Raw genomic sequence first — 25,721 nt, 5'->3', positions numbered from 1 at the left:
AGCCCGGGTACTACTATGTATGACTCTGCCCTTAGATATGAGGTGTAAGGCTAGAGCTGGAAGGAAAAGTATGGTTGTGAACCCTGAATTATGTGACACTTGTGGCTCCTAGCGTTGGCTTGACCAGATTTCTACAAAAGTGATGGATGTCTTCCTCACATGGATCAGCCCTTAACTTGAAAATAGAATGTTGGGTGAAGTCCCCTGTACTTCAGACCACTGAAGCAATATGCTGTTTTTCAAGGCCATGTCCAAAAGGAAACTGATGGTATTATGGGGCAGGTGTGGCCTCCACAAATGTCACACCAGGCTTGCATGTCTTTTACCAAATGCTATGATTCATGAGGTGTAGCACTTTGGAGATACAATACTAGTGAATTTGTCCCATGTGACATTTTGTGAAATTGAAATATAACGCTTCTAGCTGGGCGGTGGTGGTGCACACCTTTAATCCTAGCACTCGGGAGGAGGCAGAGGTTCTCTTGAGTTCAAGGCCAGCCTGGTCTACAGAGCAAGTTCTAGGACAGGGCTACAAAGAGAAACCCTGTTTCAAAAAAAAAGAAAGAGGGGCTGGTGAGATGGCTCAGTAGGTAAGAGCACCCGACTGCTCTTCAGAAGGTCCAGAGTTCAAATCCCAGCAACCACATGGTGGCTCACAATCATCCGTAACAAGATCTGATGCCCTCTTCTGGAGTGTCTGAAGATAGCTACAGTGTACTTAAATATAATAAATAAATAAATCTTTGAAAAAGAAAAAGAAAGAAAGAAAGAAAAGAAAAGAAAGAGAAAGATAGGGTTTTCTCATCCCTAAATTATACATGGACTCTTCTCTCTAGTATAGCCACACCAATACTTGTTCTGAATTTCTAGCACATTGATGTGAGTGGTTGTATACTGTGGCCATTGCCCACAGTTTCCAGGGAGGTGGGATAACAAATGAAAGCAAGCAACAGGATTGTAGCAAGCATAGACAAGGGGTTGGACAAGAAGAACTACAGGGCTCTTCTAAGATAACAAGATGCTTCTAGATGTAGTTTATGCATATGGACTTAGCAGTAGGAGTTTGGTATCTCCATTGACCCAAGGTTCATACTCTGCCTTCTGCCAGGAGACAGAGACAATCATCAACCTGTCCTTGGTGCTGAAGAATGAGAGTACCTGGGAGATGCCCTCCCTGCCTCCATTCTGAACATGTCTGGAATCTGAAGGCCATCTTACGAAGCAAGAAACCTTCATGCCATACTGAGCAGGTGTCTGTGGAGTGCCTGGATCCCTATGCCTTTTCTAGGATATCTTGGAGAATGGAACCAGATTTCTGACTGATTGAGCTCACTCCTAGATTGCTTCACTTGCCTCAGGGAGCCCCTGGCTAACATGAAGCCCTTTAGTTTCTTGTTGTCTACCTGACAGTCCAGCACAGTGATCATGGCAACTTCAACATTTTCAGTTAGCCCAAGCTCCTACCAGCTGTGTACAGTTATACACCAGCAAGGTTAAGAATTCCAGAATGATGTACAGTAAACAAGTATTAAGGCAGACATTTGCTTTCCTGATCCAGCTTCAATTCGTGTCTGTTCATGTCATGGGCTCTCAGACAGCAATCTACAATCGGCACTTACCCAACTGCGTCCACAACAAAAGACTTGGATGATAGGAACATGAGTGTACTGTAGCAAGAGCAGTGACATGCAGTACATGAGGCTATTGGGAGCTGCATAGAGAATTCAAGAGCTGCCTGTCTCTCATACACACAGTAACTAACAGTAAGTAATAAGGGAGACAGCAAGGAAGAAGAGACATCTGTGCTGATGTTCACCGAGTGACAGCTAACCTACATAGACACCCATCAATGGCTGCAGGGTTGGTGAGAATTGGCTGCAGGCAGGAGTCAATTTAAAAAGGAGAAATACCCTGAACCTCTGTTTTTAAACAATAGCTTTCCATTCCTTACTCCATTCAGCTACTAACAACCACTGTGTTTATCTGAATTTACATAGTGGAATCCCATAATTTTTTTTCTTTTGTGGTTAGTTTATTTCACTTCAAGTTCATTCACCTTGTATGTATCTGATGTCAATGCTCTTGTTTAAGGTAAAACAGCATTCCCTTAAAAAATATATAGTAGTCCACAAACTCTTTCTTTCCTTCATTTTATTAAGATTGGACAGCCACCATCTAAAAATATTACATGGAAAATTTGAGACATTTTTAGCGTTAGATTTTGAGCCACAATAACATAACATAACATAACATAACATAACATAACATAACATAACATAACATAACATAACAATAATATGATTGCATTTGACTTTTTCAGTCACACTATGTACATGAATGAGGCCTTTTCCAAAATATTCAACTTCTACAGTATACTGATTTATTGGTCACTCCAACAGATAGTCATTTTACAGAGGACTCTGCTATCGCCTTAACACGGGGTCACAGTGTCTACATGTAAGGGATAAAGCCACAGAGAACAAATGCCACATCATGCTTTGTCCTTCCTGTCACCCCATCATCTGGACAATGTGCCATCTCCCATCATCCCTTGAGAAGTGTGTGCAGCACTGAAGCAACTTGAGAGACCACGTTCAAAACCTCCCATTATCTCTCTTGCCATTACTGCTCTCTACATACTATTGAGCTCTCACTGCCTTACTAAGGTAGTGCTTGACCTTTATTATAGTTGGCTGTGCATAAGAAAAGCCATAGTATGCTTTATGGTTTAGTTCTATCAGCCATTTTAGGGTGGTCTTGGGGATTAGTCCCGTGGAAAATGGGGACTACCGTTACTGCTCCATATTTTTTTGTTTGTGCACTCATCTGTCAGTGGATGAGCATGGATATCCAATGACCTTTTCTGGGAACCTTCTTTTCCTTTTGTATGCTCGAAGGAACTCCTGGGTGATAGATAGTATCCTTAGTTTTGTTGAGGAGTTACAATCGTTCTCAGTGCCCATTAACACTCTGTGAAGAATGCACAAGGGTTTGCAATCTCCGCCCCCTGGAAGCCTGTGTTTCTAAGACTGTTTTGATAGAAGCTACACTAATGAATATGACTATAGTTATGGCCTCATTGTACTAATAATAAATGACAGTGGGCATTGTTTATGTACTTGTTGGTTGTTGGCTTTGCAGAAACGTCTATGCAAGCCTTTGGCTCATATTTGCTTCAAATATATGATACATATTTTTATTTCTGAGTAGTACTGTCTTGCCATCACTGGATTGTCATAAGTTTCTCCCTCCTGTGATTTCTCTTCCCATCTTTTGACAATGAGCATTTTAAAGAACATTTATTTTTTCATTTAGGTGTGTGTGCCACATGTGCAGAAGTAAGACATTGACCCAACCAGAAGGAAATGGAATGTTCTTTCCACAATGTAGTTCCAAGAGCTTGAACTCAGACTGTTGGGCTGCATTGTAGGTGTTCACCCACCAAGCCATCTCAGCAGCCAGGTTGACTTGTAAAAAAAAACAACAAAAAACAACAGTCTGGCTGGCCAGTGGTAGACACCTTTGATCCTAGCACGTGGGAGGCAGAGACAGGTGGATTTCTGAATTGAGGCCTGCCTAGTCTACAGATGGAGTTCCAGGACAGCCAGGGCTACACAGAGATACCCTGTCTCAAAACACTCACTCACTCACTCACTCACTCACTCACTCACTCACTCACTCACTCACTCACTTTGTCTTCAGTTTTTTGATGCATGTGCCACTGTGTCCTATGCAAGTGGCCACCAACAACTCACTGTACTGAAGCTTCTGTCTCAAGGAATTTTCTAGGAGTTTACAGGTGAGCATATACCTTCAGGTGTTTGATCCATTCAAACTTCATTTTTGTGTGTGATACTAGCTCTTTACCAAGCTTCATTCTTATTGGGTTGCCCAGTGCCATTTCCTACTAAAACTGTCTTGTGTATGGAACTCATCATTTGACCATATATACTACACCCGGTACTCACTCTGGAAAGTACACTAGGCAATTTCTCATGCAGTTCACAGAGCCTTACCAATTCAAACTTAAATGGTGGGTCCTACTGTATACCAGCAGTGGAAGGAAGAGCCTGCTGCTCTGAGGCTACCAAGCATGTCAATACACTGAATGCACAGGGAATGGCGACACAGTGACATTGAAAATGCTTGGCAGCATTTGTGGCCTCTTGATAGTCCATACAAGTTTTAGGAATTTTGTAATCTGAGTGAGTACAGTGTGGGTGGGAGATAGAAATAGTTCTGTACCATTATGATCTTGTTATAATACCATAGCTATGTGGTCTTTCATTGAAAGACATGGGTCACATGACTGTCCTTGGGGGCTGATTTCTAGGAGGTCTCCTTTGGTGTATATCTTCTTTGCATAATAATACTGTGATTAGGGTCATATACATAGTCCAGAACATTGGTATGATAGGCTATTTTGACTGAATTGTATCAAGTCTTGCATTCCCAGTGGTAACCACTCCTCATACATTTAACTCTTGTTTGACTTGTCTGTTGAAATGATGTCTCACTAGGTTGTCCAGGCAGTCCTGGGTAATCTCTTAACTTAATTCAGAACTCCTAAGTACTGAGATCACAAGGACATATCACACACTCTGTTCATACTCCAGATTTCGATTGTTACCCTCTTAGTGCTACTGTGTGAGTAGGAACCTCTGGGGACGATAGTCAGGAACTAGTTATAGCTGTCAGCTGGCCCCAGTGTCGCAAGGATGAATCTCTAAAGTTCTGCATCATTTCATGGTGCTGTGATATAGGTTAGAGTGTGAAGTTCATTGTGGCTTATACAGAAGGTCTTCTGGGATTTGGCCCTATCATAAACCAGAGCCAGATCCTTTTTAAAAATAGGAAATGTGAGTCTTTCTAACTCCTGTGTGTGTGTGTGTGTGTGTGTGTGTGTGTGTGTGTGTGTGTGTGTGTATTCATGTGCATACATGGGAACATGAATGTGGAAGTCAATGGTTGATGTCAGACATTTTCCTTATTCACTTTCCATTTTGCTTTTAGATACAGGCTGCTTTCTGAATCTGGATCTCACCAATGTGGCTAGAGGTAGCAACCCCCCCCCCCCAGGGTCTTTCTGTCTCCCCAGGTACAGTGCTGGATTACAAGCATTGCTGGGTTCTGGGGATGTGAACTCAGGTCCTTGTGTTTGAGTAGCAAGTTGTTTACCAATTAAGCCATCTCTATTCCCAAACTATCAGTCTTTTGAAAATCTTTTACAGCATTTGTGGTCTCTTGATATTCTATACAAACATTAGGGATTTTGTAATCTGATAGGAATTGCATTTAATGCTTAGATTCCATTCCTTTCAGTTCATGAACAATAAAGCAAGCCTTCCTGTTTTAATATTCTCTTTAAATTCTTACTTCTTTAGCCAGACAGTGGTGGTGCACTCCTTTAATCCTAGCACTCAGGAGGCAGAGGCAGGCAGAATATTTTTGAGTTCAAGGCCAGCCTGGTCTATGGAGTGAATTCTAGGCCAGCCAGACTACACAGAGAAACCCTGTCTCAAAAATCAATAAAAACAAAAAATGTTTTTACTTATTCGATGCATTCCATTTACATATTGTTCAGTCACTAATGTTGATTTTGTAGGATATTCATTTTGTGTGTGTATGTGTGTGTTTGTTTGCAACACTTTATAGGGAAATGAATGCATATGTGCACACATCCTCATTTCTGTGTTGAAGCCAGTCAAAGTTGAATGTCTTCTTCAGTCCCTCTCCACCTTACTGAACTTGGAGCCCACTCCTCAAGGTAGACTGACTCACCAGCAGCTCTGAGCATCCTCCCTTTGCTGCCTCCCTAGAACTGGGATTGTGGGAGTGTTTGGAGTATCTAGATGCTAGGAAATGACCTCATGTCCTTGGCTTACACAGCAAGCACCATACTGTGAGAGTCACTGCCCAGCCCTAACGTGCTCTTTTTGATGCTGGCTTATATGTAATAGGGCTTGTCATGCTATTGTTTTTACATTTTTATTCATTGTTATTTCATATAGCATATTCATTGTTAGATTAGGAAAGAACAAGTGTTTGTGTGTGTGTATGTTGACTTTTTGCCTTTGCTGAAATTGTTTGATGTTCTCAGATGGTATTATGAAACCGTTCCTGTTTCCTTCATGCACAATTATATCATCTATGATCAAAGATCATGCTCTTTCTTCCTACCTGGGATCTATCGTCTCAGGTCAGACATGCTCACACTTCTATACCCAGAACCAAGAGCCTCCGCTGTGCCAACTGCCATATTTCACTTGAGTTCAGATTTTCATGAGGCTGATGACCCTGCCCCACCCACAAGTAAACAGTGCCACAGGGAACCTGATTCAGTGATTGCCAGGCATTGCCCTGCACCCCAACCCCTTGGACTATGTTTTTTGTGACTATAAGTCACAGGCCCTATCTAGGTCCCAGAACAGTTTTGCCAACTGCAAATACTTTTTCAGTGTGGGAGGAGGAAATTGAAGTTGGTCAGTATCATGATCTGTCTCAGCAGTCCCCTTTGTGTGCACTTTAAGAATAAAGAAAACATCCAGGAATTATATCTAAGATTGATTCTCAATATTTTACATTTCTTTACATGCTGAGTGCATCATCTCAGCATTGGTTCTGTGGTTTGAGATTTCATAGGTAACAGCCTATGCTAATGGACCACAGTCCCCCTGTGGCCTCACACCATGAAGGGTACAGTAAGCATCTGGGGATGAAAGGGTAACCAACACTAGTCAACCTCGGGCTTTCCAAAGGTGACACCCAAGAGTCACAGTCATACCTGCCTCAGCTGCTCAGTAACCGTGACTCAGTTGCCTCCCATCTCCCACCCATGACCTGTGTTGGCTCCTGAACTGTACAGGATGGGCCAGGATGAAGCTAGAGAAAACTTGATGTTCATCGATCCAAGTTGCCATCTTACCACAACTCAGCTGGGCAGGGCCAAAAGGAATAGGCAGGAACATGCAGTAAGACAGGGGTGTGGGTGTGGGAGGGAACCTGCCCACCCAGCCCACAGACCTCTGGCATGTGGGAAACACTGTTTTACTTATCTCCATGTAGAAGACTGTCAGGGGAACAACTGATCCACCAAGAAACTAAGGGTGAAAAAGAGACAGAGGCCACCATGTGATTGGGACTTGGTACGTGGTCCAACCTACAGGCCCCTGGGACTCTCAATAATTGCTGACAGTTTCTCAGCTTTCTCAGATCTGACCTATGAAGCTTCTAGGTCCTGAGTCTGGCCTCCCCAGTCAACCCGGTAACCTCAAAGCTGAGCATAGGAATCCAGGGGCTGCAGCCCACTCCTTCCCACTGCCCCTCATTACAAAACCAGTCAGTGGCACTTGCTGTCATAGCCAGGTGCTGTGTCTTGCAGTGCCTGTAAGTTACTTGTGTCCTGACAATAATGTGCTCCTTGAGTCTCCAGGATGGTCTTACCCCCCACCTCCATGTGTGGCAGTATTCACAAATATCTCAAAAACACCGCCCATGTAACATGAGGCAGACACCTCTCCATCTCTCTTAAGATGATAGTTAGCACAGGGCTTGACCTAACAAGAAGCCAAGAGTGAATAAAATTCGATAGTGGTCTCCATGTGACAACCACATGGACATCTAGCTGGCCTCCCCAGGATTCTATTGACAGTTGGTGACAGCCTTTCAGCTTTCTCGGGTGAGAGCTAAGAAGTCCCCAGGTTTGGAATTTGACCTTCCTTGAGAGCTGAATGACCTCCTACCTGTGCTCAAGTCTCCACAGGCTGGAGCCTCCTTCCTCACTCTGCCTCTCCATTACCCTCATCCGCTAGCCACATAAGCCTCGTCAGTGGCCATTGCTGCATAGTGATAGTGCCCACGGTGTCAGTCAGACCTCATGTTCTACTAGCCAAGTGTTCCATGAAGCCTCCAAAAGGTCTTGTTTCATTCTGAGACAATGCCCTCGGATCTCTGGTCATGTGGCAACTTATCCTATGACCATTGCACCCTGAGGCAGGGTCCATGGCTATGTGCCCTCTGCTCACCGTGTCCAGCCCAACAAAACCACTATGCAACTCTCTGTGGAGCCATCAGTGCCACGCCCCTGGATAAGAACCACAGGAGAGAAGAAAGGGCAGGGACCTCTGATGTTGACTTTCCCTAGACTTTTCTGACACCCCCTTCCCCCATACAGGCTCTGTTTGAACATTAACACAGCTACTTGGCTCAAAGCAGAGAACAAAGTGCAGCCTTCGCCTCGCCTCTCTTTATAAGGGACCACGTTCCCAGTCCGTCATAAGAGGATCTCTCCTGATTCTAAGTGTCTGGAACGAGTATTCCTTCAAAAGCCAAGAAGCAGTAGGGCAGCCATGGGGCTGCTGATTGGAGATGATTTATGGACTGTGGTCATATTCACAGCCATCTTCCTGCTTCTGGTGGACCTGGTGCACCGGCGCCAGCACTGGACTGCCCACTACCCTCCAGGTCCTGTGCCATTCCCTGGGCTGGGAAACCTGCTGCAGGTGGACTTCGAGAACATACCATACAGCTTATACAAGGTGAGAGAGGTGGTGGTGGAGGACAGAAGAGGTCAGAGTGACCCAGGCAGCATGTGGTGGTGTTGAAGCCACTGGAAAGACAGGAAGATGGCCCCCAAGAGAAAAAAGAGTTGTTGGGAAAACAAAGTGGAGTGGGTGGGGGAAGGGGCGTGTATGCAATAAGTCTCTTCTTGCTGTGTGGTCTCAGGCCTGGCTGCCTATCTCAGGAACCTGAATTTCCTCTTGTATGGTGGAGTATGAAGGGGCCCAAGGACCTTGTTCAGGCTGAGTCACAGCTGAATGATAATATTTGCTGTGAGTTCTCTGTTGAATTGAGAAGATATGGCCACCAAGCAACAAGGTGCCAAAAGGTGCCCCAACCATAGGCTAGGGATGTGGGTCTGTGTTAGAGCATTTGCCCAGCATATGTCAGGAACAAGGTTCAATAAGTTCCATATATGTGTATGTACACACACACACACACACACACACACACAGAGAGAGAGAGAGAGAGAGAGAGAGAGACAGACAGACAGACAGACAGACAGACAGACAGACAGACACAGACACAGAGACTTGTGTGAAGAGTATTGATCTTTCACTCTGCTGGAGACCTCTACTTCCTATGTGCTCTGTCCTATTTCAGCTTCGAAACCGCTATGGCGATGTGTTCAGCCTGCAGATGGCCTGGAAGCCCATGGTTGTGATCAACGGACTGAAGGCAGTGAGGGAACTGCTGGTGACCTATGGAGAGGACACTGCTGACCGCCCCCTAATGCCCATCTATAATCACCTGGGCTATGGGCACAAATCAAAAGGCAAAGCTCTATAGTGGGGGTGAGGCAGGGAGAGTAGGGCTTGAGAGGAGTGAGCAGAAGATGGACAGACCTAATGGAGATGATGTGGTCCAGCAAGGCAAGGGGAAGACACTGGGGTGGAGAGTGAAGCTTATGGAATGCAAGGTGCCAATATGTGCTAGAAAAGTGCTGGGCACTGACTGCTAAGACTGACTACAGAGAAATGTTGGGAACAGAGGGGACAGCATAGCCAGGTGCCCTTGGTTACACACAGATGTGTCTGCAGGTGTGATCCTTGCACCTTATGGACCTGAGTGGCGAGAGCAGCGGCGATTCTCTGTGTCTACCCTGCGTGACTTCGGCCTGGGCAAGAAATCACTGGAGCAGTGGGTGACGGAGGAGGCTGGTCACCTCTGTGATGCTTTCACCAAGGAGGCCAGTGGGTGACATTTGAGATGGAGGGTGTGGGTAGGGACCGATGAGCACTATCATGACTTGCATCTCTGATCCTAGAACATCCCTTCGATCCCAGTCCCCTCTTGAGTAAGGCTGTGAGCAACGTGATCGCCTCCCTCGTTTATGCTCGTCGATTTGAGTATGAAGACCCTTTCTTCAACAGGATGCTCAAAACGTTGAAGGAAAGCTTTGGAGAAGACACTGGCTTCGTCGCAGAGGTATGTGCCTCAAAGCAGTGGGCCTGGCCACGTCTATGCTATAAATTCTATCAGAGTAAGTATGAATTCAGGGTGGGTGGGTCAGGGCCTGGTGTGATAGCCAAGTGCAGAGAGAAAGGCTTGGGCATTGACAAAACTCAGATAAGTGGAGGGGAGGAGTGGACCAAGGTCAGTGGCTCTAGAAAGGGGGTGAGCCTGCAGGGAAACCACACAAGCCTGTTATATTCGAAGGGTAGAATATTTCTTTTTTTCACCCTGAGCTACAAGAAAGCATGCAGGCTAGAACTGGGGAAGAAGCAGGTGATGGGTAGGGACAAACAGATTCTGAGTCCATTGTGGAAGAGGCTGAGAACTGTGACTGGTCCAGGTAAACACTGAGCAGAAACAGCACCCAGGGGCAAAAGAGCTAGATGGTCAGTGGGTAAAGGAACTTACGAAGCAAGCCTAGAGACCTGAGCTGGATCCCCGAGTCCCGTATAAGGGATAGAACTTACTCTATACATTGTTCTCTGATGACAAAACATGAGCCATTATACATATGCGGCAGTGTACATGCAAGCACATGTGTGTACATGCATGTGCACACACACTGAAACACAAAATAATGAATTATTAATTAGAAATAAAAGCAACTGGACCTGTTTTGTTTCTTTCACAGGTGCTGAACGCCATCCCCATGCTTCTACACATCCCTGGTTTGCCTGACAAAGCCTTCCCCAAGCTGAATTCATTCATAGCTTTAATAGATAAGATGTTAATTGAGCACAACACAACCTGGGATCCTGCACAGCCACCCCGAGACCTGACTGACGCCTTCCTGGCAGAGATAGAGAAGGTGACTGGCAGCTCCAAGAGACCTGGCGAGGGGCTGTGCGCTGAGGTCCTGTGAGCTATGGGGCCAGATGGGTAGAGTCCTGTGCATCACCAAGTAACTCAGCCCCTGGGTTTCTGGGGAGCAATGGGAGTTCACTGTGGGATGACTCCTCCCTACCGATCCTACCCTTTCTGTCTGGCCTAGGTAAAGGGGAATCCTGAGAGCAGCTTCAATGATAAGAACCTGCGCATAGTGGTGATTGACCTGTTTATGGCAGGGATGGTGACCACCTCAACCACACTGTCCTGGGCCCTGCTGCTCATGATCCTGCATCCTGATGTGCAGCGTGAGCCTGGCTGGGGCTGGGAGGGAGGGCAAGAGGCATTTGAGAAACTAGTGGCTCCAGCATTAGCTTGACCTATGCTCCCACATTCTGATGGGAGTCTTATCATCTTATTAAGCCACTGGTACAAGTTCAAGGATGAGCTGCTTTTTCTCAGAAGAGATCCTATCTATCTAGGCCGTGTCCACCAGGAAATCGACGAGGTCCTGGGGCAGGTGCGGTGTCCAGAGATGGCAGACCAGGCCCGCATGCCCTACACCAATGCTGTCATTCATGAGGTGCAACGCTTTGCAGACATCGTCCCAACAAATGTACTACATATGACATCCCGAGACATTAAATTCCAAGGCTTCCTCATCCCTAAGGTAGGCATGGGCACCCTGGTCTGAGAGTCCTCACTGGGAAAACATGGGTGATAAACTCCAAGACCACCACACACTGGATTTCCACATGGGAACAGGATGGAGCTAGGTGTGAGTACACTGTAGCCATTGCCCAAGATTCCCTGGGGAAAAGGACGGCCAGTGAAATGAGCTTAAGGGGTTTTAGGAGGCATTGCAGATGGGAACTTTGTCACAGGGCCTTTGATGGTACCAGAGAAGGTGCTCGGAGGCTCCAGAGGTGAGGTGAATGAAAGGATCTAGTGTGTGAGGTAGAGATTGTGCCTGTGAACTTGGTGACCATGGTCTAGGCAGGCCCACTGTGACCCATCTTCACACCATGTGCCTCCTGCCAGGGGACGACCCTCATCCCCAACCTGTCCTCCGTGCTGAAGGATGAGACTGTCTGGGAGAAGCCCCTCCGCTTCCATCCTGAACACTTCCTGGATGCCCAGGGCCACTTTGTGAAGCATGAGGCCTTCATGCCATTCTCAGCAGGTGCCTCTGGGTTGCCTGACTGCCTGTGTCTCCCAAGGGTACCTTAGAGGGTTGAGCACCAATTAGGTCCCAGACTAACTGAGCCTTCTTCCACACACAGGCCGACGAGCATGCCTGGGGGAGCCCCTGGCCCGCATGGAGCTCTTCCTCATCTTCACCTGCCTCCTGCAGCGCTTTAGCTTCTCAGTGCCTGATGGACAGCCCAGACCCAGTGATTATGGCACCTATTCACTGCCAGTTACTCCAGAGCCCTACCAGCTCTGTACAGTGGCTCGCTAGCAGGGGCAATGGCTCCTACATTCCCCCAAGTTTGGTCTGATCGATGTCCAAGAAACAAGTTCTGTGTCTGCAACTCAGATTCCTGGTCCATCCCTGACCCTTGTCTCAATTGTGTCCCAAGACAACAGTCTACAATCGTTCTTGCCCCTCTGTTTCAGCCCAACCCATGAACAACTTTAATGCTGTGACAATAGAGTTTATTACTCCAGGAGCAGTGGCATTCAGTAAAGCACATGGGAGAATGAGGCAAGAAGATGGCAAGTTCAAGTCCTGCATGGGCTATATAGCCTTGACTACTTAATGAGAAAGGGGGGATGGATGGAGTCATCAGGGAGTGCTGAAGGGAGGAAATAAGGTGGAATGAAAGGGAGGAGCGAGGGAGGCATCCAGATAAGGCAGGAAGAGAGGTTGTTGTGCTGATGTTCCCTGGTTGATGCTATATTATGCAAAAGACCTATCAATGGCTGCCGGGTTGGTCACACACTGCACACAGAAGTCAGACCCAAGGGTTTCTGTGAGGAAAGTGTGAGTGGCTTGTGCTGGAAACAGTCCAAATCTTGTTCTGGTGACAATGTTGACAAAGGTCCCTAAGACCCTGAAGAGCCACAAATGATGGTTAAGAGTGCTCTCACAACTAGAAAAGCTGCTGTCTTCACACTCAGGCTTGCAATAATCAAAGGACGTGGAAGAAGTCTGATGAAGCAAAAGGGTCAGACTCCAGGAAGATGGGCAGAATCCAGCTGTCCTGTGTGTCTGTCCAGAGAGAGAAGGGTCCTCCCTTCAACAGTGTGTGAAAAATGTACTAGATGCTACTGACTGGGAAACTTCAAGTATTTTGGAGTCTTCAAAGTCTGTGGGTTTGGTGGGGCCAGGGAGGACAGTTTCAGTGGCATGAGACACTCCACAAGGCTCCTTTTAGACTCCATATAATCTGAGGCCAGCCTACAGCATCCCAAGACCCTGACCTATATGGCCTGCCTTGCAACACAGTTGTGTGCAGACGCTGATTTTGATTTTGATTTTGTGAAAAAGGAAATGTTCTCCCATGGGCTCTATTTCAATAGGAATATTAAGGATGCTCCTCCCACAGCTCATCACTAGTCACACATGGTTTCTAGAGTGAACAGGACCAAACACTCACCATGCTGGGGAAAGTACACTTCACAGAACCCTTCCTTGTGCCTACAGAAACAATCACATCTTTTTACTACACACTCTTCTTCGTCCCACCTCTCCCCTTTATTGTTATTGCATATCCATGAGTATTTGACTATATTCGTGCAATGTGCACAGAACAGGAAAAAGTTTAAGATCCCGAGGGACTTGAGTTGCTGTTAAGTTGTAAATCATCTTGTGGGTACTGGGAGTGAAGCCTGGGTGGTCATATCTGAGAGGACCTAGAAGATGTGACATTCCTAGCCACAAGGTCCAGATCTCAGGCTCTGAATGTAGATCAGTGATAGAGCATTTGCCCAACACATGTGAGGGCCTGAGTACAATAAGTACCAAAACCACAAGAAAAGCAGTCTTCTGTGACAAGATAAGATGGAACCTTGTGTGCCGAACCTGGTTCTTGAAGTCTGATGGCCCTCTCCTTTGGAGGTGTTCTGGCCCCTGGCCTTATTTGCTACAACCCTGCAGAAATGTGTTCTCCTTACAGGTGGCATTTAAGGAGGCACTTCTGATCAATGGACAGAGGTTTCTGCAGAGGACACTCATGCAAACCATCTGTCTGTGTCCATAGTTGACCACCCAGGCTTCATGCCCACCTCTGAAGTCAAGAGGTCATGTGGGCAGAGTTGTTCAGAGATGGGTGTGGGACTTAGGAAGCAACAGGCAGTGCCCATTGTTGGTGCTATGTGATCAGGTCATTAAGGGAAAGTCATTGATTTCAAGAGATAACATGAGGGACATGTGCTGGTGTGAGGCAGCAACATTTTGGGGAACTCATGGAAGAAACTGAACCCAAAGGAACCCGCATGAATGGAGGAATGTGGATAGCAGAGAACAAACCACCCCCACTATCCTTGGTTATGTCCATAACGAATTGTGCATGCTTCATTGTGATGGTTTGTAAATGATCAGCTCAGGGAGTGGCACTATTAAGTGGTGTGGCCTTGTTGAAGTAGGTTGTCACTGTGGGTGTGGGTTTTAATACTCTTATCCTCGCAGCTGGTAAACCAGTATTCTGGTAGCATCCTTCAGACAAAGATGTAGAACTCTCAGCTCATCTTGCACCATGCCTGCCTGATGTTGCATGTTCCTGCCTTTATGATAATGGACTGAACTTTGATACTGTAAGCCAGCCCCAATTAGATGTTGTCTTTATAAGAGTTGCCTTGGTCATGGTGTCTGTTCACAGCAGTAAAACCCTAACTAAGACAGAAGTTGGTACCAGGAGTGGGGTATTGCTGTGATAGGCCTGAGCATGCTTTTGTTTGGAAGAATGTGGATTTTGGGACTTTGTGTTTGGAAAAGCCATGGAATGATTTTTAAATGGGGCTTAATGGGTCATCCTAGTAGGAATATGGAAGACGTTGTTACTGAGAGCGATTTGAATTGTTGAGACCTGGCCCAAGAGGTTTCAGTGGAGAATTTTAATATGTGGTCTAGAAACTGTTTTTATGGTATTTTGGTGAAGAATGTGGCTACTTTTTGCCCTTGTCTGAAGAGTCTGCCTGAGGCTAAGGTGAAGAAATTCAAATTAATTGCATTGACAATGGAAGTCTCAGAGATGCTCATTGTAGACTTTGTTTTCTGGTTAAGCCTCATGAAGAGCATTTTAAACAAGCATAGCAAACAGGAAAAAAATATAAAATATATGATTTAAGTACTAGAGAAGCACCAGGAAGTGAAATGGAGCTGAGTCCTGTGTTCAGGAATACTAAATTGAATTAAGGTAGTATTGACCATAGGGAAAGATACCACCCAGCTAAATTTAGATCCAGGCATGGTAGTACAAGCCTTTAATCCTAGTAGGCAAAGACAATCAGATCTCTACGTTCAAGGACAGCCTAGAACAGAGCAAGTTCTAGGTGAAGAAAACCTTAAATCCAGGCTTGGTGGACCAAACCTTTAGTCCCACTGTTTAGGAGACAGGCATGTGGATCTCTTCGTTCAAAGTCAGTCTACAGAGCAGCTTCCAGTTTGGCCCAGCTTACCCAGTGAAGGAGTCGGAAAAGAGGAAGCTAGTGATAATGTAATAGAACAAACAAGAGGGCCATGTTTTAACCCCCACAAGCGCAGAACTTGGCAGCTTTGGCCACCTGGCACTGGTTTTAGAATCCAGAATAAAAGGAACAAAAAGGATAATTGTTGCTGGTTAGCTGGAGCTAAGAAATTAGTGGTAACTAAGAATAGACCAGCATTGCTGAGGTTAAATCTTCTAGGAAGTGTTTTCTGAGGGCACAAAGATGCTGTGTTTCAGAGATAGCCAAGGTTGTACCTTCTGTAGCAGCTGGGCTTGGTAATGTGTAAGAGTCACCCAGGTGGTACTGGTTTTGAAGGCATGAAGGGGTCATGCAGAGCAGCTGAGGCTCTGTACTGTGAGAGGCCATGGAAGGCCGTTGGTGAAGGTGCAGCCTCGATTGAGGTTGACAGCCCAGGAGTGAAGGGATCATTCGTATTTGAGGCTTGGCACCATGAAAAGAGTCTGTGGGAGCTATTGTTAAAGCTTAAAGTGCTACAGAGGGCAGAGTTGGAGATGTGATGCCAGCTCTTTGGAGAAGTCTAGAAGATCATGTGTGGATACCAGAACAAGAAGCTGTAACATTGAGGTTGCCTTGGAGACTCTAAGATGTTCGAGACGCCAGAGCCATTGCTATCTGCTGAGAAAGTCTGCTGAGAATGGAGCCAGTGCAGGAGAAAGAAGTTTGTTGCAGTCAACAAAGATGAAAAAGGAGTTGAAGATCTGAAGACTGCTTTGACAGCAGACATGGAGTTGCAGTTTGGAGTTTACCTAGCTGTTTTTCTGTATTGCTTTGGGTATTACTGTTAAGTGATTGGAGGAATTTCAGAAGAGACCTTGAACTTTGGACTTTTAACATTGTTGAGACTGCTACAGACTATGGAACCTTTGAAGTTGGACTAACTATAATTTTCATTTTGCTATGTTTAAGTATGGCCCCTATAGACTCATATCTTTGAACAAGCCTATGGGAGCCAGGGAGTAGAATGTTATAGTTTGTATATGCTTGGCCCAGGGAGTGGCACTATTAGAAGGTGTGGCCCTGTTGGAGTATGTGTGTCACTGTGGGCATTAAGACCCTCATTCTAGCTGACATGGAGCCAGTATTCTTCTAGGAGCCTTCAGATGAAGATGTAGAACTCTCAGGTCTGCCTGCATCATGCCTGCCTGGATGCTGCCATACTTCTGCCTAGATGATAATGGACTAAACCTCTGAACCTGTAAGGCAGCCCAAATTAAATCTTGTTCTTTATAGGAGTTGCCTTGGTCATGTTACCCGTTCACAGCAGTAAAACCCTAAGACACATGTCCACTCCCTTCAGTCCCATAGGAAAAGCCACAGCATGTTTTATAGTTCAGTTCTATCAGTCATCTTAGAGTGGTCTTGGAGTTGGGTACCATGGAAATGGGGGACCACTAGTGTCCCTTTTTTCATTTATCTTTCTGTTATTGGTCATTTGTGATGTAGCTGTGGGCATGGATGTCCCATGACCCTTTGGGGAGGAGCCTCGTTTTCCTTCTCTACCCATTCTCAAAGGGGGAACTCCTGGTTGATAGCATCCTTAGTAGTTTTTATTGAGGAATTCCTCTACAGTTGTCCTCAGTGATGGTTGACATTCTCTGAAGAATGCACAAGGCTCTGCAAGCTCCGCCCCCTGGAAGCCTGTGTTTCCAGGGCTGTTTTGATAGAACCACAAAGTATGGTTGTGGCTTCACTGTCCTAATGATAAGTGGCAGTGGACATTGTTTATGTGCTTGTTGGCTGCTTGTCTGCTCACTTGGCTCAAATGTCTTTGCAAGCTTTTGGCTCATGCCTGCTTCACATATGTTATATACAATTTAATTTCTCATTCTTACTGTCTTGTCAGGCTTCTGGGAGTGCCATTAGTTTCTTCCTCCATGATTTTTTTCCTTTTCCTCCCTTTTAACAGTGACTGTGTTAAAGGACATTTGGTATTTATTTATTTATTTATCTATTTATTTTTATTTATTTATTTTTTACTTAGGTGTATGTAGAGGTGTGTTCTGTCTGTGTATTTGGAGGTAAGATGGAGTTGGCTCAGTCAGAAGGAGTAGAAGCACTATGTGGTTACAAGAGCTAGCAATCAGACTGCGAGGCTGGGTGGCATGGGTTTACCCACCAAGGCATCTCAGCAGCCAGAAAGTGACCTGTGACATGGATTTTTTAACTAATATAAAAACCCAGTTTGGCTTTAGTTCTTTGATTGTTGGGCCATTCAGACTTTGTTCTTTGCAAACAGAAGTCTATTTGGGTCTGAGAACAGTTTTACAAACCCCAACTACTTCAGCATGGGAGGTGGAAATGGAGGTTGGTCAGTGTCATGATTCTGCTCAGCAGTCCCATTTGTGTGCATTTTAGGAATACAAAATACTTGCCCAGGAATTATCTATGAGGTTAATTATCAATAATTTATATTTTGTTACATACTAGTTGCTTCATTACAAGTGTTGGTTCTGTGGTTTGAGTTTTCATAGGTACCAGTCCATGGTAATGAACCATAGTCCCACTGTGGCCTCACACCATGAGGAGTACATTAACCATCCTAGGATGAAAGCATCACCAACCCTAGCCAACCTTGGCCATCCTTTGTCCAAACTAAGCTTTCCTAAGGCAACACTCAAGAATCACAATCATCCAAGTGAGTCACATCACACTTCCCAGAATGCTTAGGGAGAGTATGAAGACAGAGATGGCCCTGCACCTCCCTGCTGGTTATTATTTCAAGGAAACATGGCAGATTGCCGACAGGAAAGAGAATAAATGGTGCACAGGACAGAGTCCAGGGGAGATGTGCCTGGGATCCAACTGTGCTCTTCCAGTGGAGTCCAAAGGACAGTGATCAATTATCTTTAGACATGTGTAGAAAGAACTGAAAACATGGGAGCACTGCTGCCCAACGAAGGCCATGGGCTCAGTCCCAGCTTCCTGTTGTGGACATAGCACATCTGTGCTCTGACATGAATATCCAGACCCCAGTACCCCTAAAGTCACTTGATCCTGACAGACCACAGTTGTTCACATGGCTGAGAAGACATGGACTGAGGATGAAGGGAAGTAGAGAGTGCCAGCAGGCAGACGGTTAGCAGAGCATCCAGGTCCTCTCCCAAGAGCTGGAGCCAGAGAGGAAACCCATTACAGCACACGGTGTGTGACATCCCTCACCTGTTTGTGCATTTACCTCATAAGGACTCATTTACCTGATGTAGGAAAATCCAGCCTGAGTTGGCCCATCCCCCGCTGGGACCAGCACCCAGTCTGCACCACTGCTTCTCTTTGATAATGTTATGTATGACACTAACAGAGATGAGAGACCGAATGTGTTGTCCCAGCACTGACACACAGGTCACAGAAGTTACCCTGGAAGGGTCCTGGAGCGAACCAGGAGGAAACCAGCAGCCTGAGTCTGTCTGTGACCTGAGCAAGTTGTCACCCTAGTCCCACACAGACCACGATCCATGTGGTGTCCTGACTCCCACGCAGGTCTCCTTTCAGGCCAGCTTGGGACTTGATAAAGTCTCTTGTCTTTCCCCCAACCTATGGTGCCATTGTAGGGAACTACTGTAGGTAGGGCCGAGAAGCATGGACAGGAAGATGAACCAGACATGGGGGGTTTCAGGCCAGCAATAAGCATGGAGTCACTCACAGCCTCAGTAACTCAAAGGTGGTCAGTTCAGGGATGGCATGGTCAGCAGAGAGGAGGAGACCCATGTGTAGTCCTCGCTGTGGGGCTGCATGGTATGGTCACCACTCAGCCCCTGACTCGCTTCTGCCACACTGAAGATGCAACAGACAGCGTCTGTCTGAATTCCACTGGGACTTCTGAGCCTTTGATCTTCAGAGGTCTGGATCCAGCAAGGACATGGACTGAGTCTCTGCTGACCCTAGTGAATGGTGAGCTGCCATGTGTGGTGTGCCCTGCAGTGCCCAGCACACAAGCGCCATTTGTTAGAAGGCTCAGGAGTCATTCTGTTTTCCTCATGACTGCCTGCTCTGACCATAGGCCTCTGATCTGAGGAGTGAGCTTCCCTACTGATCTATGTGAAAGATGGTTGCCAGGAGAGTTTGACTCACCAAGAAACAGAGGGTGAATAAAAGACAGAGGCCAGCATGTGAAAAGTTCCTGTCCCAACTTAGTGGCTCCCCCAAGGTTCTCAGATCATTTCTGAGCTCCCTCAGATTGGGTCTGAGAAATCTCCTGTTGTATGTCTTGCTGCCTGACCAACTGGATGACCACAGACCTGTACTGAAGATGGCACCTGCTCCAGCTGTCTTCCCCCACTGGCCCTCACTTACCCACAGGGACCCTAGCTGTCTTCTCCCATTGCCATTCCCTTGCTCATATGGATTCAAGTCTCTTTTCCCTCAACTGCAGGAGACAGGCACCCACTACTCAAATACCTATAGAAGTCACTGACTGGATGCCAGTCATCCCTCATGTCCTGCCAACAAAGTGCTCCATGAAGGACTAGGAGGTCTCATTCCTCTCTGAGGCAATGTCCCCAAGCCTCCAAAGGTTTGCAAGTCTGGCATACAAGATGTTTGTTTGTACACAATGATCAGATCATCAATCTTGAAGTAGAGGTCTACTGGTCATTTACCTACCGTGTTCAGCTCCTGGGAGTGACTGAACATCACTGGCCCCTCCCTATACCTGGACAAACAAAACACAGGGTTGGGGTTGGAGGCAGAGGACAAAGGGCAACCCTGGCACTCCTTTATAAGGCAGCAGGATCCAAGCTTGGGGCTGTCTGATTCTAGGTGTTGTACTGAGTGTTGTTCATTGGTCTCTGGGAAGCCTGGGCAGCAGTGGGGCAGCCATGGAGCTGCTGACTGTGACTGGCCTGTGGCCTGTGGCCATATTCACAGTCATCTTCATATTACTCGTGGACCTGATTCACCGGTGACAACGCTGGACTTCTCGATACCCACCGGGCCCTGTGCCATGGCCTGTGCTGGGTAACCTGCTGCAGGTGGACCTAGATAACATGCCATATAGCTTGTACAAGGTGAGTGACTTAGTGGTGGATGGCAGCTGAGGTTATGGTGTCCATAGAAGCAAATAGTGGGGGTCAAGTCATAGGTCAGACAGGGATCTGGATTTGCAAGAGCAGACAGTCTTAGAAATTTTTGGTGGCAGCCACTGCAACTTTTCAGGACAAACGTTTTGGGGGTCATAGACCAGGACATGAAGCAGGATGTGACAACAGGGTTCAGGCTGGCTCAACAGGGCATCAGCTATAGATGATCCCTTATGATCCTGTCAAAGACAAGGTCTTACCATCATGCAAAGTCTGGTGCACCATGTCATTCATTACGCTGAGTGGAGAGAGGGGCTGTGCCTGCCTGAATCTCTTGCTGCCCTGTGTTCTCTGGTCTCATTGCCCATGTCGAAGAACCAGAGTTTCTTCATGTGATAAAATGCTAAGGCATCCCAGGACAGTTTTCTGGCTCTTGCAAGGTCCCACTTGGAATGTCACATCTACTGTGATTCCTTTACTGAACTTAAAAGATAAGACACCACAGTGGTAGGCAGCCTCATGCTGGGGATGGAGCTCAGTGAAGAGCATTTTTTCCAGGATATATGAGAACCAAGGTTCAATAACAAGCAAGACACACATACACACAGAGACATACACAGACACACACACACACATACACCCAAACAAACACTCACACATGCATGTGGATGCACATCAACATGTTCTCATAGACATACACACCAGAACCCGCAAGTGTGCACTTAACACCTTGCCCATGTTTGCTCAGTGAGTATGGTTGCATGATCTTTGGTGACCTCCACTTCCTATGTTCTCTGTCCCTCTACTTTAGCTTCAAAACTACTGTGGTGACATGTTCAGCCTGCAGATGGGCTGGAACCACATGGTCATGATCAACAGTCTGGAGGTGGCATGGGAAGTGCTTGTGACCTGTGGAGAGGACACTGCTAACCACCCTGAAATACCTGCCTTTCATCACATAGGCTGTGGGTCCAAAGCTAAAGGCAAAAGGCTGTGTGGGGACAGAGTTGGGACCAGGGAGGGAAAGGGGACAGACAGAGTAAGAAGGGAAGGTGATCATCTATTGGCAGAGGAACAGGACTGAAGCCGTGAGGCCCAGCAGAAATCATGGAAACAGGCAACCTCAAAAGGTAGGAGGTTGGGGACCCTCTAGAATGTACCAAAGACATGGTTGATGAGAGACTCTCAGGACTCAGAAAGGAGGGACCTTAGATGAAAACCCCTACATTGATGAGAGGAAAATTGTAGGGTCCACTTCTAGTAGAAGGACAGGGCATCAAGTGGAGGGATGAGTTTGTCATCCCACAGTAAAAAACTCTGACCCAGGATTGCTCCTGTCTGAAAGAACCACAGGTACATAAATGGAGAAGAGCCTGAGGGAAAGGAGGTCCAGTGATAGGCCCAAATTGGGATCCAGCTCAAGACTTGACACTATTACTGATGCTATAGTGTGTTTACAAACATGAGACTAGTCTGACTGTCCTCTAAAAGCCCCAACAAGCAGCTGAAAGAGTCTGTATTAGTCAGGGCTCTCTAGAGTCACAGAACTTATAGATAGTCTCTATATAGTAAAGGAATTTGTTGATGACTTACAGTCTGCAGTCCAACTCCCAACAATGGTCAGCAGCAGCTGTGAATGGAAGTCCAAGGATCTAGCAGTTGCTCAGTCCTACAAAGTAAGCCTGCAAATGGGAGGGGAGAGGGAGAGGGAGAGGGAGAGTCACCACACCTTTAATCCCAGATGACCTTGAACTTGAAGATCTCCCTGTCTTAATCTTCTGAATTCATAGCCACTATGCCTCAAGATCTCCATGCCAAGATCCAGGTCAGAAATTTCTATCTCCCAACCTCCAGATTAGGATCACTGGTGAGCCTTCCAATTCTGGATTGTAGTTCATTCCAGATATAGTCAAGGTGACAACCAGGAATAGCCACTACAGAGTCAGATGCAGATATTTATATTCAAGCAATGGACAGAAGCTTGTGACCCCTGTGGTTGAATTGGGGAAAAGCTGAAAGAAGCTGAGAAGGAGATCAACCCTATAGAAAACCAGCAGTCTCAACTCTCCTGGACCCCAGAGATCACTCAGACATTGAGCCACCAACCACACAGCACAAAGCAACTGATATGAGGCCCCCAACACGTATACAGCAGAGGACTGCCTGGTCTGAACTCAGTGAGAGAAGATGCACTTAACCCTCAAGAGACTTGAGGCCCCAGAGTAAGCAGAGGTCCTATGGGGGTCAGAATTTGGGGCATCGGGACATCCTCATGGAGACAGGGAGAAGATGTATATGGGATGAAGAACAACCAGAAAGTGGACCAGGAGGGAGATGTAGACTGAACTGTAAAAAAAATTAAAGAATAAAAGAAAATAAAAAGAAAAAAGACATCTCAGCTCTGCCTGCATCATGCCTGTCAAGACAAGGCCATGCTCCTGCCTTGATGATAATGGACTAAACTTCTGAACCAGTAAGCCAGCCCAAATTAAATGTGTTTTTTTTTTGCATAAGAATTTCCTTGGTCATGGTGTTTGTTCACAGTGGTAAAACCATAAGTAATATAGAAGTTGGTACCAGGAGTGGGATATTGATGTGATAGGAGGGGTATTGATGTGATAGGACTGACCATGCTTTTGTCTGGAAGAATGTGAATTTCTGGACTCTGGATATGGAATGGAGTGGAATATTTTAAGTGAGGCTTAATGGGCCATTCTAGTAAGAATATGAAAGACTTCATTGCTCAGATTGATTTGAACTGTGCAGTCCTGGCCCAAGATGGTTTAGTGGAGAAGAATTTCAGTATGCGGGCTTGAGACAGTTTTTGTGGTATTTTGGTGAAGAGTGTGCTGCTCTCTCTTCTTATCTGAAGAGTATGCCTTAGGCTAAGGTGAATAGATTTATATTAAGTACATTGACAAAGGAAATCTCAAAAAAAGCCCAGCACAGCAGAAACTTTGTTTTCTGTTTAAATCTTATGAAGAGCATTTTCAATAAGCATAGTGAGCTGTGAGAAGAAAAAATATAATATACATGGTTTGAGTATTAAAGGGGCACCAGGGCATGAAATGGAGTTCATTCCCGTGTTCAATAATATTGAATTGAATTAAGGGAGTGACCAAGCCACCTCGGTCATTCAACAGGCTCTCAAGGGAGGGAGGGAGGATTGAAAAGAAAAAGACATACAACACTATAACATGACTCCAGCCAGGGCTGAGTATGAAACAGATTTATTTTTTTTCCCAGTCAGCTTTTATACCACTGTGGGTACTTGCAGAGAATAGGGTCAGTTCTTAAATCAAACACAAAGTAATCAAACAAGATAATAAACAAAGAGATCAAACAAGGTAATAAACAAAGCCCCCTGGTCACTGTTTCTAGGACTTCTCAGGATGACTCAGATAAAAGTAATGCCACACATTCTTCGGCTGAGTTTACCTTGATCTTTGTCTTAGCCCAAATGTGAATATTCCTATCTGAGCCTACTTCCTTGAGCCCAGTGACCAGTACTTGCCAAATTTCTAGAAGTAGTCCCCAAAGCTCTCCACTTCTCCATTTTTATTTCATAAACAAGACTGTCTCTGTCTAGGTTGTTCTGAATATGTATTTTCAAAAGCAATGCATTTCTTTCTTAGGTTGGTAAGGCGCTGTACAGAATCTTACCCATATTTGACTGCCAGCCTGCTAAATTAATAACTCTGTTTTGGGATCCATTTTTAGTTTCAGTCCATGTATTTTGGTCATCAACATGTTAATGTTGTTAAAGGTAAGTTTTATCTTAGAGGGCAGGAGTATTAGTATTCCCAGAACAAGAAGGGATAGTATGATCAAGCAATGTAAGTCATTTTTGAAGCTTGACCAAGATGGAAATACTGACCTTAAGCCATGAATATTTGATCAGCAATATCCACAGCATCAAAAAAAACCCCATTAAAGTTAAGTGATTGGATGAATCTCAGAAAAGACTTTGAACTTTGGACTTTTAACCTTGTTGAGACTGTTATAGACTCTGGGGACCTCCAAAGTGAGCCTAATGTATTTTGCATTATGCTATGGTTAGGTGTGGCCTACATAGACTCATTTGTTTGAAGAAGCTTATGGGGTCCAGGGAGAAGAATGTTATGGTTTTAATATGCTTGACCCAGGGAGTGGCACTATTAGAAGGTGTGGTCCTATTAGACCAGGTGTGTCACTGTGGGTGTGGACATTAAAACCCTCATCCTAGCTTCCCCGGGAGCCAGTGTTCTGTTAGCAGCCTTCAGATGAAGATGTAGAACTCTTAACTGTGACTGCACCATGCCTGCCCTGAGGCTTCCATGCTACTGCTTTGATGAAAATGGACTAAACCTCTGAACCTGTATGACATCCCCAATTAAATGTTTTTTATAAGAGTTGCCATGATGTCTGTATACTGTAGTAAAACCCTAATGAAGGCACATGTCCACTCCCTTCAGCATTATAGGAAAAGCCACAGCATGTTTTGTAGTTCAGGTCTATCAGCCATCTTAGAGTGGTCTTGGAACTTGGTACCAAAGAAAAGGACCACTACTGTCCCTGTTTCTGTCTGTCTGTCATATGATGCAGGTATTGGCATGGATGCCCAATGACTCTTCATGGAACCTTCTATTTCTCTGCATGTATTCCTAAGGCAATACTCCTGGGTGATAACATCCTTAGGAGCTTTGTTGAAGAATTCCTGTAAAGTTGTCCTCAGTGTCTGTTGACCTTCTGGGAAGAATGCATAAGGCTCTGCAAAATCTGCCCCCTAGAATCCGGTGTTTCTAGGGCTGTTTCACAGACCCACAAATTGTGGTTGTGGCCTCATTATCCTAATATTGAATGACAATGGGCATTATTCATCTGCTTGTTTAGCTAATGTCATGTATGACACAGAAAGGTAGAGAACAGAAACTGAACATGTTGTTCCACCACTGACACGCAGGTTTAAGCATCAGACATCAGAAGTTACCCTAGAAGAGTCCTGGAGCAAACCAGGGGGAACGCAGCAGCCTGAGACTGTGAGTGACCTGAGCAAGTTGTCTCCCTAATCCCCATTCTGACCATGATCCATGCTGGTGTCCTGACTCCCATGCAATTCTCCATTCAGGACTGGATACTTCATTCCTCCTTAGAATAAGGAACAAAATACCCATGAAAGGATATAGGTACAGAGACAAAATTTAGAGCTAAGAT

General features: G+C 45.7%; 1 protein-coding gene and 1 pseudogene across 1 annotated transcript; both read left to right on the top strand.

Moving 5' to 3' along the window:
* Positions 1-8,257: 8,257 nt before the first annotated feature.
* LOC110334866 (cytochrome P450 2D26) lies at positions 8,258-12,374 on the top strand. The gene is made up of 9 exons (XM_021216860.2): positions 8,258-8,537; positions 9,163-9,334; positions 9,600-9,752; positions 9,827-9,987; positions 10,646-10,822; positions 11,006-11,147; positions 11,322-11,509; positions 11,881-12,022; positions 12,123-12,374. Exons 1-9 carry the CDS (start codon positions 8,349-8,351, stop codon positions 12,299-12,301), a joined length of 1,503 nt encoding a protein of 500 aa, XP_021072519.1. The 5' UTR covers positions 8,258-8,348; the 3' UTR covers positions 12,302-12,374.
* A 7,902-nt stretch (positions 12,375-20,276) lies between these two features.
* Positions 20,277-22,159, top strand: LOC115062425 (annotated as a pseudogene).
* The last annotated feature ends 3,562 nt before the right edge of the window (positions 22,160-25,721 follow it).

Source organism: Mus pahari, chromosome 17 (assembly GCF_900095145.1).
Source record: "Mus pahari chromosome 17, PAHARI_EIJ_v1.1, whole genome shotgun sequence".
Lineage (NCBI taxonomy): Eukaryota > Metazoa > Chordata > Mammalia > Rodentia > Muridae > Mus > Mus pahari.
Note: the sequence above shows the minus strand (reverse complement) of the source record. Positions and strands in the feature narration are given on the sequence as shown.